Genomic DNA, 14,310 nt, shown 5'->3' with positions numbered 1-14,310 from the left:
AAATAAGAAATGTGAATTAACTCCTTCCCTAATAAATATTTGAATCACTCCCTTTTCAAAAAAAAATTTAAAAATAATATATATATATATGAGTATATATATATATATATATATATATATATATATATAATTTTTATTTTTTTTGAAAAGGGAGTGATATATATAGTTTAACCCCTTCCCGCAGAATGACTTATATAAACGTCATGTTATGCTGGTAGTTTGCACATCATGACGTTTAAAAAAGTCATTCAGTTGACCCGGCGATACACGGTATCGCACAGGTTAACTGGCAGAAGTCCCGCTGTTACCAGCTGGGAACAACTTCTGCAACCACCCCCCCAGGACCATCTGTGGATGTTCCTGGTCAGCGATCACTGTGATTGGTCCCTGTGGACCAATCACAGTGTCTCAGCTGATTGGGGGGGTTAAAGTTCATTTCCCCTGCTCTGCCCGCTCCTAGAAGTCGGGCAGAGCAGGGGAAGAGGATCCCAAGAGCTGCGGGGGGGGGGGGGGGGAACCACAGCACATACCTGGGACCGGCGCGCCAGTGGGGACCGGGGATCAGCAGCAGGCACAAGTGGAGGCGGCAGGCAAGTGGAGAAGGCAGCGGCGGTATCAGAGGCAGCAGTAAAGATCGCTGTAAAGTGCTCTTCACTGCTGCTTCTAGGAGTTTCAAAACTATAACTCTTAGCATGCCCAGACAGTCCAGGCATGCTGGGAGTTGTAGTTCTGTAACATCTGACCCTTCAGATGTTGCCAAACTACAACTCCCAGCATGCCTGTGCAGTCTGGGCATGCTTGGAGTTGAAGTTTTGCAACATCTGAAGGCTACAGTTTGGACACCACTACACAGGGGTCCCCAAACTGTTCTCCAGTTGTTGCAAAACTGCAACTCCCAGCATGCCCTTTGGCTGTCTGGGCATGCTGGGAGTTGTAATTTTGCAACAACTGGAGGCAAACAGGTTGGGAAACATTGTCTCAGTGTTTCCCAACCCATGTGCCTCCAGCTGATGCAAAACTTTAACTCCCAGCATGCACTGACAGACCATGCATGCTGGGAGTTGTAGTTTTGCAACAGCTGGAGGCACACGGGTTGGGAAACACTGAGTTAAGTAACAAACTCTCAGTGTTTTGCAAACAGTGTGTCTCCAGCTGTTGCAGACTCACTGGCGTAGAATACCCCTATGTCCATCCCTACGCAAATCTCTAATTTAGGCCTCAAATACATATGGCGCTCTCTCACTTTGGAGCCCTGTCGTATTTCAAGGCAACAGTTTAGAGCCACATATGGGGTATTTCCGTACTCGGGGGCTTTTTCTCCTTTTACCCCTTATGAAAAGGTAAAGTTGGGGCCTACTGCAGCATGTTATTTAAAAAAATTTAATTTTTTACACTAACGAGCTGATGTTGCCCCATACTTTTTATTTTCACAAAAGGTAAAAGGAAAAAAAGAACCCAAAAATTTGTAACGCAACTTCTCCTGAGTACAGAAATACCCCATACGTGGACATAAAATGCTCTGCGGGCGCACAACAAGGCTCAGGAGTGAGAGCGCCATGTACATTTGAGGTGATTTGCACAGGGGTGGCTGATCCTTACAGTGGTTCTGACATAAACGCAAAAAAAAAACCACCCACATGTGACCCCATTTTGGAAAGTACACCCCTCACGGAACTTAACAAGGGGTATAGTGAGCCTCAATACCCCACAGGTGTTTGAAGAATTTTCTTTGAAAATGAAATTTTTTTTTTTTCACTAAAATGCTGGTGTTATCAGGGGCAATAGGAAAAAAAATTGTAACACCATTTCTTCTGAATATATAAATACCCCATATGTGGATGTAAAATGCTCTGCTGGCAAACTACAATATTCAGAAGAGAAGGAGCGCCATTGGGCTTTCGGAGAGAGCATTTGGCTGGAATTGAAGGCCATGTGCATTTACAAAAAGCCCCCATGGTGCCAGAACAGTGACCCCCCCCCCACACATTTGACCCCATTTTGGAACTACACCCCTCACAGAACGTAATTAGGGGTACAGTGAGCATTTACACCCCACAGGTGTCTGACAGATTTTTGGAACATTTTTGAAATATAATTTTTTATTTGCACAGCCCACTGTTCAAAAAGTCTGTCAAACACCAGTGGGGTGTAAATATTCACTGCACCCATTATTGCATTCTGTGAGGGTTGTAGTTTCCAAAATGGGGTCACATGTGGGGGGAGGTCCACTGTTCTGGTAGCATGGGGTCTTTGTAAATGCACAATGCCCCCTACTTCCATTCCAAACAAATTCACACATGGGGTATTTCCATACTGAGAAGAAATGGGGTTACACATTTTTTTTGGGGGGCGGCATATTCTCCTATAACCTCTTGTAAAAATCGTAAATTTTTGGGGGAAAACTGCATTTTAGTAAAAAATAAATTTTTTATTTACACATCCGACTTTAACGAAAAGTCATCAAACTCCTGTGGAATGTTAAAGCTCACTGTATGTCTTGTTACATGCCTTGAGGGGTGTAGTTTCCAAAATAGTATGCCATGTGTTTTTTATTTTTTTTTTGTTTGTTTTTGCTGTTATGGCCCCACAGGGGCTTCCTAAATGTGACATGCTTTCCAAAAACCATTTCAGCTAAATTTGCTTTCAAAAAGCCAAATGTGACTACTTAACATCCACATATGGGGTATTTCCAGAAATGGGTTTACAAATTTTGGTGGGCATTTTCTCCTATTACCACTTCGCTTCTAAACCCTCTACTGCACCCACAGAGCACTTTACGTTCACATATTAGGTATTTCCTTACTCGAGGGAAATTGTGTTACACATTTTGGGGGGCATTTTCTCCTTTTACCCCTTGTAAAAATGCAAAAACTGGGTCTTTGCTGCTATTCCTGTGAAACACCTAAAGGGTAAACACACATTCTAAATATCATTTTGTATACTTTGAGGGGTGCAGTTTTTATAATGGGATCATTTATGGGGTATTTCTAATATGAAGACCCCTCAAATCCACTTCAAAACTGAACTGGTCCCTGAAAAATTCTGATTTTGAAAATTTTGTGAAAAATTGGAAAATTGCTGCTGAACTTTGAAGCCCTCTGATGTTTTCCACAAGTAAAAACAGGTCAACTTTATGATGCCAACATAAAGTAGACATATTGTATATGTGAATCAATATATAATTTATTTGGTATGTTTATTTTCTTCCCAAGCAAAGAGCTTCAAAGTTACAAATTTTTTAATGAAATTTGGGAATTTTTTTTTTTTTACCAAGAAATGATGCAAATATCGATGAAAATTTACCACTATGATAAAGTAGAATATGTAATACAGATATTTAGGTGCACTACTGTGGTAGATGTACACAATGACATTGGCTATCCCTCAACACTGATGTTAAAATTGAGACATTCGCCAGTGTATCCTTATATGAATCAATATATAATTTATTTGGTATGTTTATTTTCTTCCCAAGCAGAGAGCTTCAAAGTTACAAATTTTTTTATGAAATTTGGGAATTATTTTTACCAAGAAATGATGCAAATATCGATGAAAATTTACCACTATGATAAAGTAGAATATGTAATACAGAAATTTAGGTGCACTACTGTGGTAGATGTACACAATGACATTGGCTATCCCTCAACACTGATGTTAAAATTGAGACATTCGCCAGTGTATCCTTATATGAAGGAAACACCAGAGCCCGCACACCAACGCCAAGGTTTCTCAAATGGCGCGGGACCTAACGCTAACCTATCTGTGCATAATAAGCAAAAACCAGGGGCCAGTGGGCAATTACAGCAGCACTAGGCCGACATGCAACCTGCTCCCAGTTCCCTCCAGTGTGACTGAGCACACATATAGTGGGAGGAGGGAGAGACAGGCTACAAGCTCCACCCAAGTTGGCTGATATAGGTGCATGGCCTCACAGGTGCAACCTTAATGCTGTCTGGAAAATGTTCAAGGCGCATGAACATATGGAATTTACACACCTCCAAGTATAAATTTTTAAACAACAACAAAAAACGTGGTCTCAGATGGCTGGAGGTGCTCAACCCCAAGGATACACTGGCGAATGTCTAAATTTTAACTTCAGTGTTGAGGGATAGCCAATGTCATTGTGTACATCTACCACAGTAGTGCACTTAAATTTCTGTATTATTCTAATTGTTACACATCCACACTGTTTATCTGGAGTAAGATTCTATTGTGGCACTTGTAGTCCGCTGCAGGCATCCTCCATTGTATGCATTTTTATGCTGGGGATCGCCCCTAGCAACGGACTACAAGGGCAGGATCTGCTCCCCCAGTATATATGCACAACTGCATTTGGAGTTGAGCACCTACAGCCATTTGAGACCACGTTTTTTGTTGTTGTTTAAAGTAGAATATGTCTCAAAAAAACAATTTCGGAATCAAATTCATAAGTAAAAGCATCTAAGAGTTGTTAATGTTTAAAGTGACAGTGGTCAGATGTGCAAAAAATGCTCTGGTCCTTGAAGCAAAAATTACCTCGGTCCTTAAGAGGTTAATATATTTATTTTTTTTTAAAAGCCCTTTCTGTTATAAAAACTAAAAAAAAAAAAAAAAGAAGCTTTTTCCCCATTAAATAAATTTTTTTTAAATTCCCTGTCATATGACGTTGAAAAAAAGTATCGGTAATTGGTATTGGCGAGTACTTAAAAAGAAAACTATCGGTATTCATACTCGGTCTTAAAAAAATGGTATCGGGACATAACTACCTTGAACCATGTAATAGCAACACTGATTTTTTAATATTTACCGGTATTGTGCTCATTAGTGTTTTAGGTTTTCTGGTCTTTTTATCGTCTATGTAAGTGATTTAATAGCATTGGACATATAAGCACACATTGTGATCCCTAATAGAAATAAAACGGAAGTATTATGTCTATATCTGACTGCTGAACCAGAATTATATTACAAGAATTGGTGAATGTTGTTAGTGTTTCGACGTGATCTCTTGAGAATACTATGAGCCACACAGTGAATGTCATTGTTGGGAACCAGTGACATAGGTAAAGGCCAGCTCAGCTAAATGTTACGTGTGTTGGTCATTGTTGCATTAGACGTGTACCACATGGCTTTCAATTCCTGATGCTGAACTATAGAATAGTTTTTTTTTTCTGTGACTATGTAATTTATTTTGCTTGAATAATGAAGGGGGTGTCAGTTGTCAAACTTTTCTACCTTCTTTGGTTGAGCAATATATCTGATGTATTGCTAATTTTAATGACAAATGTAAGGGAAATTAAGAGATATTTTCATTCTGGTATAGACTTTGAAGCATCATCATTTTTTGGCTGGTGACTCTCCAGTAGAAAAAGTTTGAAAAGCCCTGTACTAGAAGACCAGAACCCCCATAAAAATAATAGTTTTCTAATTCACTTTCTTCATAGACAAACCTCTCACCTACATAGAGGTGCTGCCCATCCCACTTGCATTGCTTTGTTATAGATTGTATATTAACCATCAGGGAGGGTGATCAAAGACAGACAACTTTTTTAAGGACAAATTAGAAAACTAAAACACACAATAAAGATTATAGGTAATAAAAAAAAACATTAAAAAGTATTAACTGTATTAACTATAAAATGACCATAATTACAATCACAATAATATGATCACAAGATCAGGAACAACATAACAGACACATCTTTGTTTTAGTTTTTTTTTTTTTATACAATAGAAATCAGTCAGTCTTGTGTGAGATCAGCTTACCGCCTTGCAGACACACAGTTGTACATGGAAATCGATTTGATGTATTGCACAGCCCTGTAGCCAGCAAGCAGGTGAGTGTAGAATAAGGAAGGTATTCACCTTGGATAGTGATCCATCTTGCAAAAAAAGAGTATGAGGCTTAGTTTCCACTTGGTTTTTTTTCTGGCAGTTTTTGGATATCTGCCACTGCAGTTTTTGAGCCAAAGCCAGAAGTGTATTCAAAAGGAATATGACATATAAAGGAAGGACTTACACTTCTCCTGCCTTATGGATCCACTTCTGACTTTGGCTCAAAAACTGCAGTGGCAGTTTTCCAAAAACTGCCAGAAAAAAAAAACAAGGGGAAACTTAGCCTTAATAAACATCCTCATTTATTTAATCATTACGTAAAAACGTAGAGCATACTTTCAAAAGCAAAACTAAATCATACTTTTCCAAAGAGTAACTGATTCTTAGTCATCGAAGAGCCAGCTATCGGTTTGAAATGTGTAAGTGCAATTTTATTTCTTTTGGAAATGTACTCCATGTTTTTATGTAATGCTAGAATAAAGGTGGATGTTTTTCAACAATAGTTTTTTGGATGCTACTGGAAGTGAATGTGAAGGCTTGGTTCACATTGCCGTTCGCATCAGAACCGCTAAGGGTCCAATTTCTTTTTTGAGCCGATCCAACCCTAAAATGTGTCGGATGTAAACAGCTACTACCGGGCCCCAATAGACCCCGTTGACTTGCATGGGGTCTGTTGGTGATCCAGTAATTTTACATAAATTTAGCTTGCACTATTTTTTTCTCTGCTAAACTCCTGTCCTTCTCGCCGGATTGCCGACAAAACTCCAAATAGCGGAGTCTAATGGCAATGTGAACGAGGCCTTACACAACAAAGGATAAAACTTCCATATTATTATAGACTATCCATGAATTTACAGACCATAGGGTGTTGTATGTGTCTGTGTGTGTGGTGGGTTGATGGGGGGGGGGGGGTGTTAATATGAATGAAACCTTTGAATTAGTCATTAAAGTTCCTTTATTTTTATTTTTTTACATGTATTATGAATTATTAAAGGGGTACTCCACTGGAAAAAAAATTTAAAATCAACTAGTGCCAGAAAGTTAAATAGATTTGGAAATTACTTATATTAAAAAAATCTTAACCGTTCCAGTACTTACCAGCTGCTGTATGTTCCAGAGGAAGTTATTTTCTTTTTAAATTTCCTTTCTGTCTGACCACAGTGCTCTCTGCTGACTCCTCTGTCCATTTTAGGAACTGTCCGGAGTAGGAGCAAATCCCCATAGCAAACCTATTCTGCTCTGGACAGTTCCTAAAATGGACAGAGGTGTCAGCAGAGAGCACTGTGGTCAGACAGAAAATAAATTCAAAAAGAAAATAACTTCACTTGGAGCATACAGCAGCTGATAAGTACTGGAAGGATTAAGATTTTTAAAAATAGGTAATTTACAAATCGGTTTAACTATGTGGCACCAGTTGATTTAAAAGAAACATTTTTTCCAGGGGAGTACCTCTTTAATGAGCCGTCTAGTTGGAAGTAAATTATTCTTCTTGTTAGAGTGGCTCATTTTGAGGAAATGTTGTTGTTTATAGTTCACATTTTCATTACAGCAACTGTGTTCTAGAAATGATTACACTTTTGGTGGCAAAGGTTACCATAACATGGGCCTATTGAATTCATGTGTCCTTTATCATTTGTAAAACAGTAGATAAAGACATTTTAAGACACAATATAGAATTGAAAATAAACGTGAAACTCATTGTATTTTGACAGCAACAGAGGTGATTTGTTTAAGTGAACAGATGCTATTATTAATGTTTGCATTGTTTTCTGTTGATCAACTTGTCTAAACTCTGATACTCTGCATTTTTATTCCTAGATACTTTTAAAACCTGTGTAGCAAAACTGTTCTTCAGCTGTCCCATGAAGGCTCATTACTGTCTGTACAGTAAATCCAGTTTTATACTCATCAGCCGACATCCACAGATATGGATACACATTATGTTTCTCTTTCAACAGGTGCGTGCACCTTTTACATCTGTGCAGACTGTCACAGATGTAAAAGCTTCAGTAATGCAGCTAGTACATCTGTGACTAACCATCTTATATTTCCTTCATGTGTGAACACAGTGACACATAGGCACATTTATGGCACTGCTGTACTTTTGGATATAAAGTGAAAATGTCCAGACCATAAAAGATCATACCAAGGCTAGTATTTGCAGTTGTATGACTACTGCACTTTGTGCATCCATACAGAGTATGTGTACTGTATGCAAGTCATATGCAGAGAAGGCAGCAGGTAATTGTTTCCGTTCAAATACTGTAGGCTAGCTATTAGTGCTACACAGACTTGCTTAGATCCCTTGTATATAGACAACAGGAAACACTGGGAAACACTGGGATCCCACAAGTCCTCCAGGACCCAATGAGAAACTTGCAGGTGTGGGTGGTAAGGAGGTTGTTGCAGGTGGGAGTGGACAGTCATAGAACATATAGTGGGTTCCACAAAATCCTGCACAGTCCTGCAAACCTCTGAAATGCCAAAGCAGGCTGATGAAATGGCACAAGGGGGTGATGAAATGGCACAAGGCGGTAATAAAATGGCACAAGGGGTTAATAATATGGCACAAGGGGTTAGGGAAATAACATGGGGGGAGGGGTACTCTCTCTAAAACCGTGACAAAAGGTTTGTGAGAGCGAGCAGAATTGGACACATGTTGCGGTAACAGGTGTAAGTAGAACACACACATTGCGGGAACAGGCGGTAATGGTCAGAAATCCAGCGGGATTAAGAAAACAGTCCTGCTCAGGGCTCTACTACCGAGCAACAAATTTATATATAATCAGTTTTTATTTTAGTTTTCAATATCATTGGTGTTAGGTACAGTTTAAAATAAGTATTGTCACACCACACATTGAAAACACAACTTTTGTTATAAATGTATTAATGCATTGCTCTTTATTGGATATAGCATATTATCATTCATGTTTTTCTTTTTATGACAAACCAGAAATTCCCTTCAAAGGGGAAACCCTTAGTTGATAGCAAGTCCCCTGAAGCTAGTAGATTTCCAGAGATTTTCTTGTCCAATCATGAAAAAAACCTGTTAAATGAAAATCAGGAAAGAGCTTAATCTGTATAGCCTGGAGAAAAAAGGCAAAGGGTAGAAGCGTTTTAAACCATTAAATATCTTAAAGGTTAAAATACGTTTCCGGAGGGAAGTGTTTTGTTAATAAGAAACTAAACACAGGAACATGGAGCACATTCAGAGATGTGTTGGGGCAGAAGATCAGGAGAAAACATTATTTTACTGAAAGAAGTAGTAGCTTAGGACAACTTTCAGTAGATGTGGTTGGTAAATCCACAATAAGAGAATGTAAACCTGACTGGGATAAACAAATATCTATCCTAAGATACAAAATACAACAGAAATAATAGAAAGATGGACCAAGTCTTTTTTTTTTTCAATAGTAAAGTTTATTAAAGATTTTAAAAATACAAAGTAGTAAATGTGCAAGTGACCAAGGGGCCAAAATATGTGGTGCACATGCGCCCAAAAGAAATAGACAGGTAGTATGGCAAACAAGTCATATTAGGAGCAGTAACACTAGTCTTTTAGGACTCCAACATGACAACAATAAACACTTAGGCATACATGGCAGACAATAAAATATCAGCACCTAGTCTGGCACAAGTGTTCCTACAAGAAAAAGAGAAGAGCAAGAATAAATGAGAGAGGGAGAAGGCTCCCAGGTAGACCGGAAGGAAGACAGGAGGAGTTGGAAGGAGACAGAAAAACACAGGCAGAGAGAGAGAGAGAGACAATAAAGAGGACTAACCTTTCAGCACGGTGCACTGGCGAGAACCCCAACATCGGACAGACTGACATCATATGTAAGGGCACACGCTCAAGGCATCAGTCAGTAGACATTTCTTGAGAGTTCAAGTGGAGAGTTCTGTATGTATCAGAGGAGAGAAAGGATATCCACGGTCCCCATATGAGATAGTGTCTCTCCACTTGTCCTCTGGAGTCTGCTAATCCAAACAGTGAGAACTAGACATTGTCGGGTAAGAAGAGAACAAATCAAATGGACCTGCAAAGTGTAAATGGAATGGCATGTCTTATCGCACGGTATCACTCAAAATGGGTGTAGGTGATGATACAGAGGTATGTGTGGCAAAAACTACAAGAAACTACAAAAAAAAAACATGTATAGTAAGGCACTAGATAAAAAAGGAACAAAACAGAAATAGGAAAAAAGGGGTAAGGTAGGAGATGAGACCACTGAAGGCAAAGGCCATTAAGAGACAAGCATTACAAAACAAGAAACATACATGAAAGCACTAATGGAATTTTATACAATAGTGTCCTTGCGGCCTACCCAAGTTGACCATGGGCACCAAAATTGCATGCATTTGGTATAGGATATTTTTATTCTAAATTATATATCTGTTGTGTCTTATTGATCCATTGAACACAAGATGGAGTGGTTGATTGCAGCCAATGCAGAGAGATAAGCAATTTCACAGTAAATTTTAAAAGGCTAAGGAGATTAGATTTAGCATGAGTGTGAAAAGAATTAGGACAGACTGAACGTACTATAAAGGGTGGAAGTGAGCAAGGTAGTATACCTATTTCTTTAAAGGGGGACTCAGTGTGTTGCCAGTAAGTAGATATTTCACTGCAACACCAAATATGGTGAATAAAGCCAGTTTGGGTAATACACCACCAGCAATGGGCATTGGCAGCGAGTCCAAGATTGAACAAGTGTTCAAATAGTGTCTTGTTCTTTGGCAGAGAGCGTAACCCGCAAATAATTTTACCAAGAGGAGAGAAAGACTGGTGTTGAAGGTTTAGTGGGTGGTAATACATTTTAGTAATACCTTTTAGAAAGTAATTTGGAAAAAGACTGGGAAAATGGATTTAAACCAGGTGAGATCTCAGGTACACTTTAATGACAGAAAAGTTTTCCAAGTACTGTATTTTTCGTCCAATAGGACGCACCGGCGTATAAGACGCACCCAATTTTTAGGGGCAAAATCTAAAAAAAGAAAGATTTTGAACCCAATAGTGGTCTTCAACCTGCAGACCTACAGATGTTGCAAAACTACAACTTTCAGCATGCCCGGACAGCCGTTGGCTGTCCGGGCATGCTGGGAGTTGCAGTTTTGCAACATCTGGAGGTCCGCAGATTGAAGACCACTGCAGGAGGAGGTAATACTCACGTGTCACCTGCCCTGGATGTCGCTCCATCGCTGTCGCCGTGTCCCCATCGCTCTGGACCGTCTCTGCTGCCGACCGGGTATCCTCGCTCTCCGTCACCGCCATCACGTCGTTACATTCGCCGACGCACGTACGCGACGACGTGATGACGAGGAAGGAGAGCGCCGGCCATACAGGGGATCCCTGAACGGAGAAGACACCGAGGAGGCAGGTAAGGTCCCCCCCCCCCCGGTGTCCTGTAAGCACTAACCCGGCTATTCAGTCGGGCTGTTCGGGACCGCCGCGGTGAAATCGCGGCGGTCCTGAACAGCCCGACTGAACAGCCGGGTTAGTGTCACTTTCCCTTCAGACGCGGCGGTCAGCTTTGATCGCCGCGTCTGAAGGGTTAATACAGGGCATCCCCGCAATCGGTGATGTCCTGTATTAGCCGCGGGTCCCGGCCGTTGATGGCCGCAGGGACCGCCACGATAGGGGTGTATTCGCCGTATAAGACACAGTTTTGGGGAAGAAAAAGTGCGTCTTATACGGCGAAAAATACGGTAGATATTTTTCATGTTTATATTTCTGAAAAATTCTCTCAACACTTTATTCATGTTTACAACACATTCCCTGAACATGACAAGCTGTGTAATATAGAAAGGAATTGGCAGCCAGCAAAGTCCACTGTGTATCCTCACTTTAGTCTGGTGCACATAGTGTTAGGTAGAGGCCAGTCTTTGCTTCTAAGGTCTAAAAGTCATAGAAGAAAAACACAGCATTCCTTTGAAGCAAAAAGCAACCTCTCATGCTTTATTTCACCACAGCAATGTTTGACTCCAAGATGAGTATTTTTCAAGACTCATATTAGAATTTAAATGTTGATGTGGTGGTCAGTGAAATAAAGCATATAAAGTGTTTTGTTTTGTTTTCTATAAAGAAATTCTGCCATTTTCTTCAGACTTTAAGCGGAGTTAGACTCCATTTACAACATTTTCATAAATACATTGCAGCTTACCGTATTTTTCGCCGTATAAGACGCACTTTTTCTTCCCCAAAACTGGGGGGAAAAAGTCGGTTCGTCTTATACGGCGAATACACCCCTATCGTGGCGGTCCCTGCGGCTATCAACGGCCGGGACCCGCGGCTAATACAGGACATCACCGATCGCGGTGATGCCCTGTATTAACCCTTCAGACACGGCGATCAAAGCTGACCGCCGCGTCTGAAGGGAAAGTGACACTAACCCGGCTGTTCAGTCGGGCTGTTCGGGATCGCCGCGATTTCACCGCGACGGTCCCGAACAGCCCGACTGAATAGCCGGGTTAGTGCTTACAGGACACCGGGGGGGACCTTACCTGCCTCCTCGGTGTCTTCTCCGTTCAGGGATCCCCTGTATGGCCGGCGCTCTCCTTCCTCGTCATCACGTCGTCGCGTACGTGCGTCGGCGTGCGTAACGACATGATGGCGGCGACGGAGAGCGAGGATACCCGGCCGGCAGCAGAGACGTTCCAGAGCGACGGGGACACGGCGACAGCGATGGAGCGACATCCAGGGCAGCGGTGACGGGTCCGGAGCGGCGGGGACACGTGAGTATTACCTCCTCCTGCAGTGGTCTTCAATCTGCGGACCTCCAGATGTTGCAAAACTACAACTCCCAGCATGCCCGGACAGCCAACGGCTGTCCGGGCATGCTGGGAGTTGTAGTTTTGCAACATCTGGAGGTCCACAGGTTGAAGACCACTAATGGGTTCAAAATCTTTATTTTTTTAGATTTTGCCCCTAAAAATTGGGTGCGTCTTATACGCCGGTGCGTCCTATAGGACGAAAAATACGGTAATTTATTATTATAACATATAGGCCCTGATTTACTATTGTAAACCCGACATGTCTTGTCGGGTTTTGCGCCAGAAATTCTGTCTGCGCTAGAATGTGAATTTGAGAATTTGTGCCAGAATTGAAAAAAAAACCAACCAACTCTCAATTTTACTGAGAAAACCTGAAAAAGGGGCGTGTCCCTGACATTTTCACAAAAAAAAACAACATATTTACTAAGGTTTCCACAGAAAATGTGGTGGATTTGAGCTGAGGAAAACCTGACAGATCAGAGCATGTGTAAAATGTAGGAAAATGGAAAATGTAGGGAAACCTTAGTAAATTCCATGGGAAAAAAATTGTAGGGAATTAAGACCCACAAAGAAAACTACACTCCACTCTTAGTAAATCAGGGCCATAGTCTTGGATGTCAATTAGAGCAATTCAGATAACCTTAATAAGAAAGGTAAAGTTGTCTTTAACCCCTTCAGGACGGAGCCCATTTTGGCCTTAAGGACCGGAGCGTTTTTTGCACATCTGACCACTGTCACTTTAATCATTAATAACTCTGGAATGCTTTTAGTTATCATTCTGATTCCGAGATTGTTTTTTCGTGACATATTCTACTTTAACATAGTGGTAAATTTTTGTCGATACTTGCATCCTTTCTTGGTGAAAAATCCGTAAATTTGATGAAAAATTTGAAAATTTAGCATTTTTCTAACTTTGAAGCTTTCTGCTTGTAAGGAAAATGGATATTACGAATACATTTTTTTTTGGTTCACATATACAATATGTCTACTTTATGTTTGCATCATAAAATTGATGAGTTTTTACTTTTGGAAGACACCAGAGGGCTTCAACGGTCAGCAGCAATTTTCCGATTTTTCACAAAATTTTCAAACTCAGTATTTTTCAGGGACCAGTTCAGGTTTGAAGTGGATTTGAAGGGTCTTCATATTAGAAATACCCCATAAATGACCCCATTATAAAAACTACACCCCCCAAAGTATTCAAAATGACATTCAGTAAGTGTTTTAACCCTTTAGGTGTTTCACACGAATAGCAGCAAAGTGAAGGAGAAAATTCACAATCTTCATTTTTTACACTCACATGTTCTTGTAGACCCAATTTTAGAATTTTTACAAGGGGTAAAAGGACAAAATTTTTACTTGTATTTGTAGCCCAATTTCTCTCGAGTAAGCACATACCTCATATGTCTATGTAAAATGTTCGGCGGGCGCAGTAGAGGGCTCAGAAGGGAAGGAGCGACAAGGGGATTTTGGAGAGTACGTTTTTCTGAAATGGTTTTTGGGGGGCATGTTACCTTTAGGAAGCCCTTATGGTGCCAGAACAGCAAAAAAAAACCCACATGGCATACCATTTTGGAAACTAGACCCCTCGGGGAATGTAACATGGGATAAAGTGAACCTTAATACCCCACAGGTGTTTCACGACTTTTGCAAATGTAAAAAAAAAAAAAAAATTTTACCTAAAATGCTTGTTTTCCCAAAAAATTTTTATTTTTGAAAAGGGTAATA

At 40.4% G+C, this 14,310-nt stretch overlaps 1 protein-coding gene across 6 annotated transcripts in view; it reads left to right on the top strand.

Annotated features, from left to right (window-relative positions):
• VEPH1 (ventricular zone expressed PH domain containing 1) overlaps positions 1-14,310 on the top strand; it is a 560,486-nt gene that overhangs the window by 427,818 nt on the left and 118,358 nt on the right. For 4 of the 6 annotated variants that reach the window (XM_056565020.1, XM_056565022.1, XM_056565023.1 and 1 more), the window contains one exon: positions 7,630-7,769. The exons of 1 other annotated variant lie outside the window; for it this stretch is intronic. In XM_056565020.1, coding sequence (XP_056420995.1) covers positions 7,630-7,769 — 140 coding nt within the window. Of the gene's footprint in view, positions 1-5,710; positions 5,814-7,629; positions 7,770-14,310 lie in introns of those variants that run through there. One more of the 6 variants, XM_056565024.1, reaches the window with a different exon arrangement.

The sequence above is a fragment of the Hyla sarda genome, chromosome 3 (assembly GCF_029499605.1).
Source record: "Hyla sarda isolate aHylSar1 chromosome 3, aHylSar1.hap1, whole genome shotgun sequence".
Lineage (NCBI taxonomy): Eukaryota > Metazoa > Chordata > Amphibia > Anura > Hylidae > Hyla > Hyla sarda.
The sequence above is the reverse complement of the archived record's forward strand: the minus strand, read 5'-3'. Positions and strand labels throughout refer to the sequence as shown.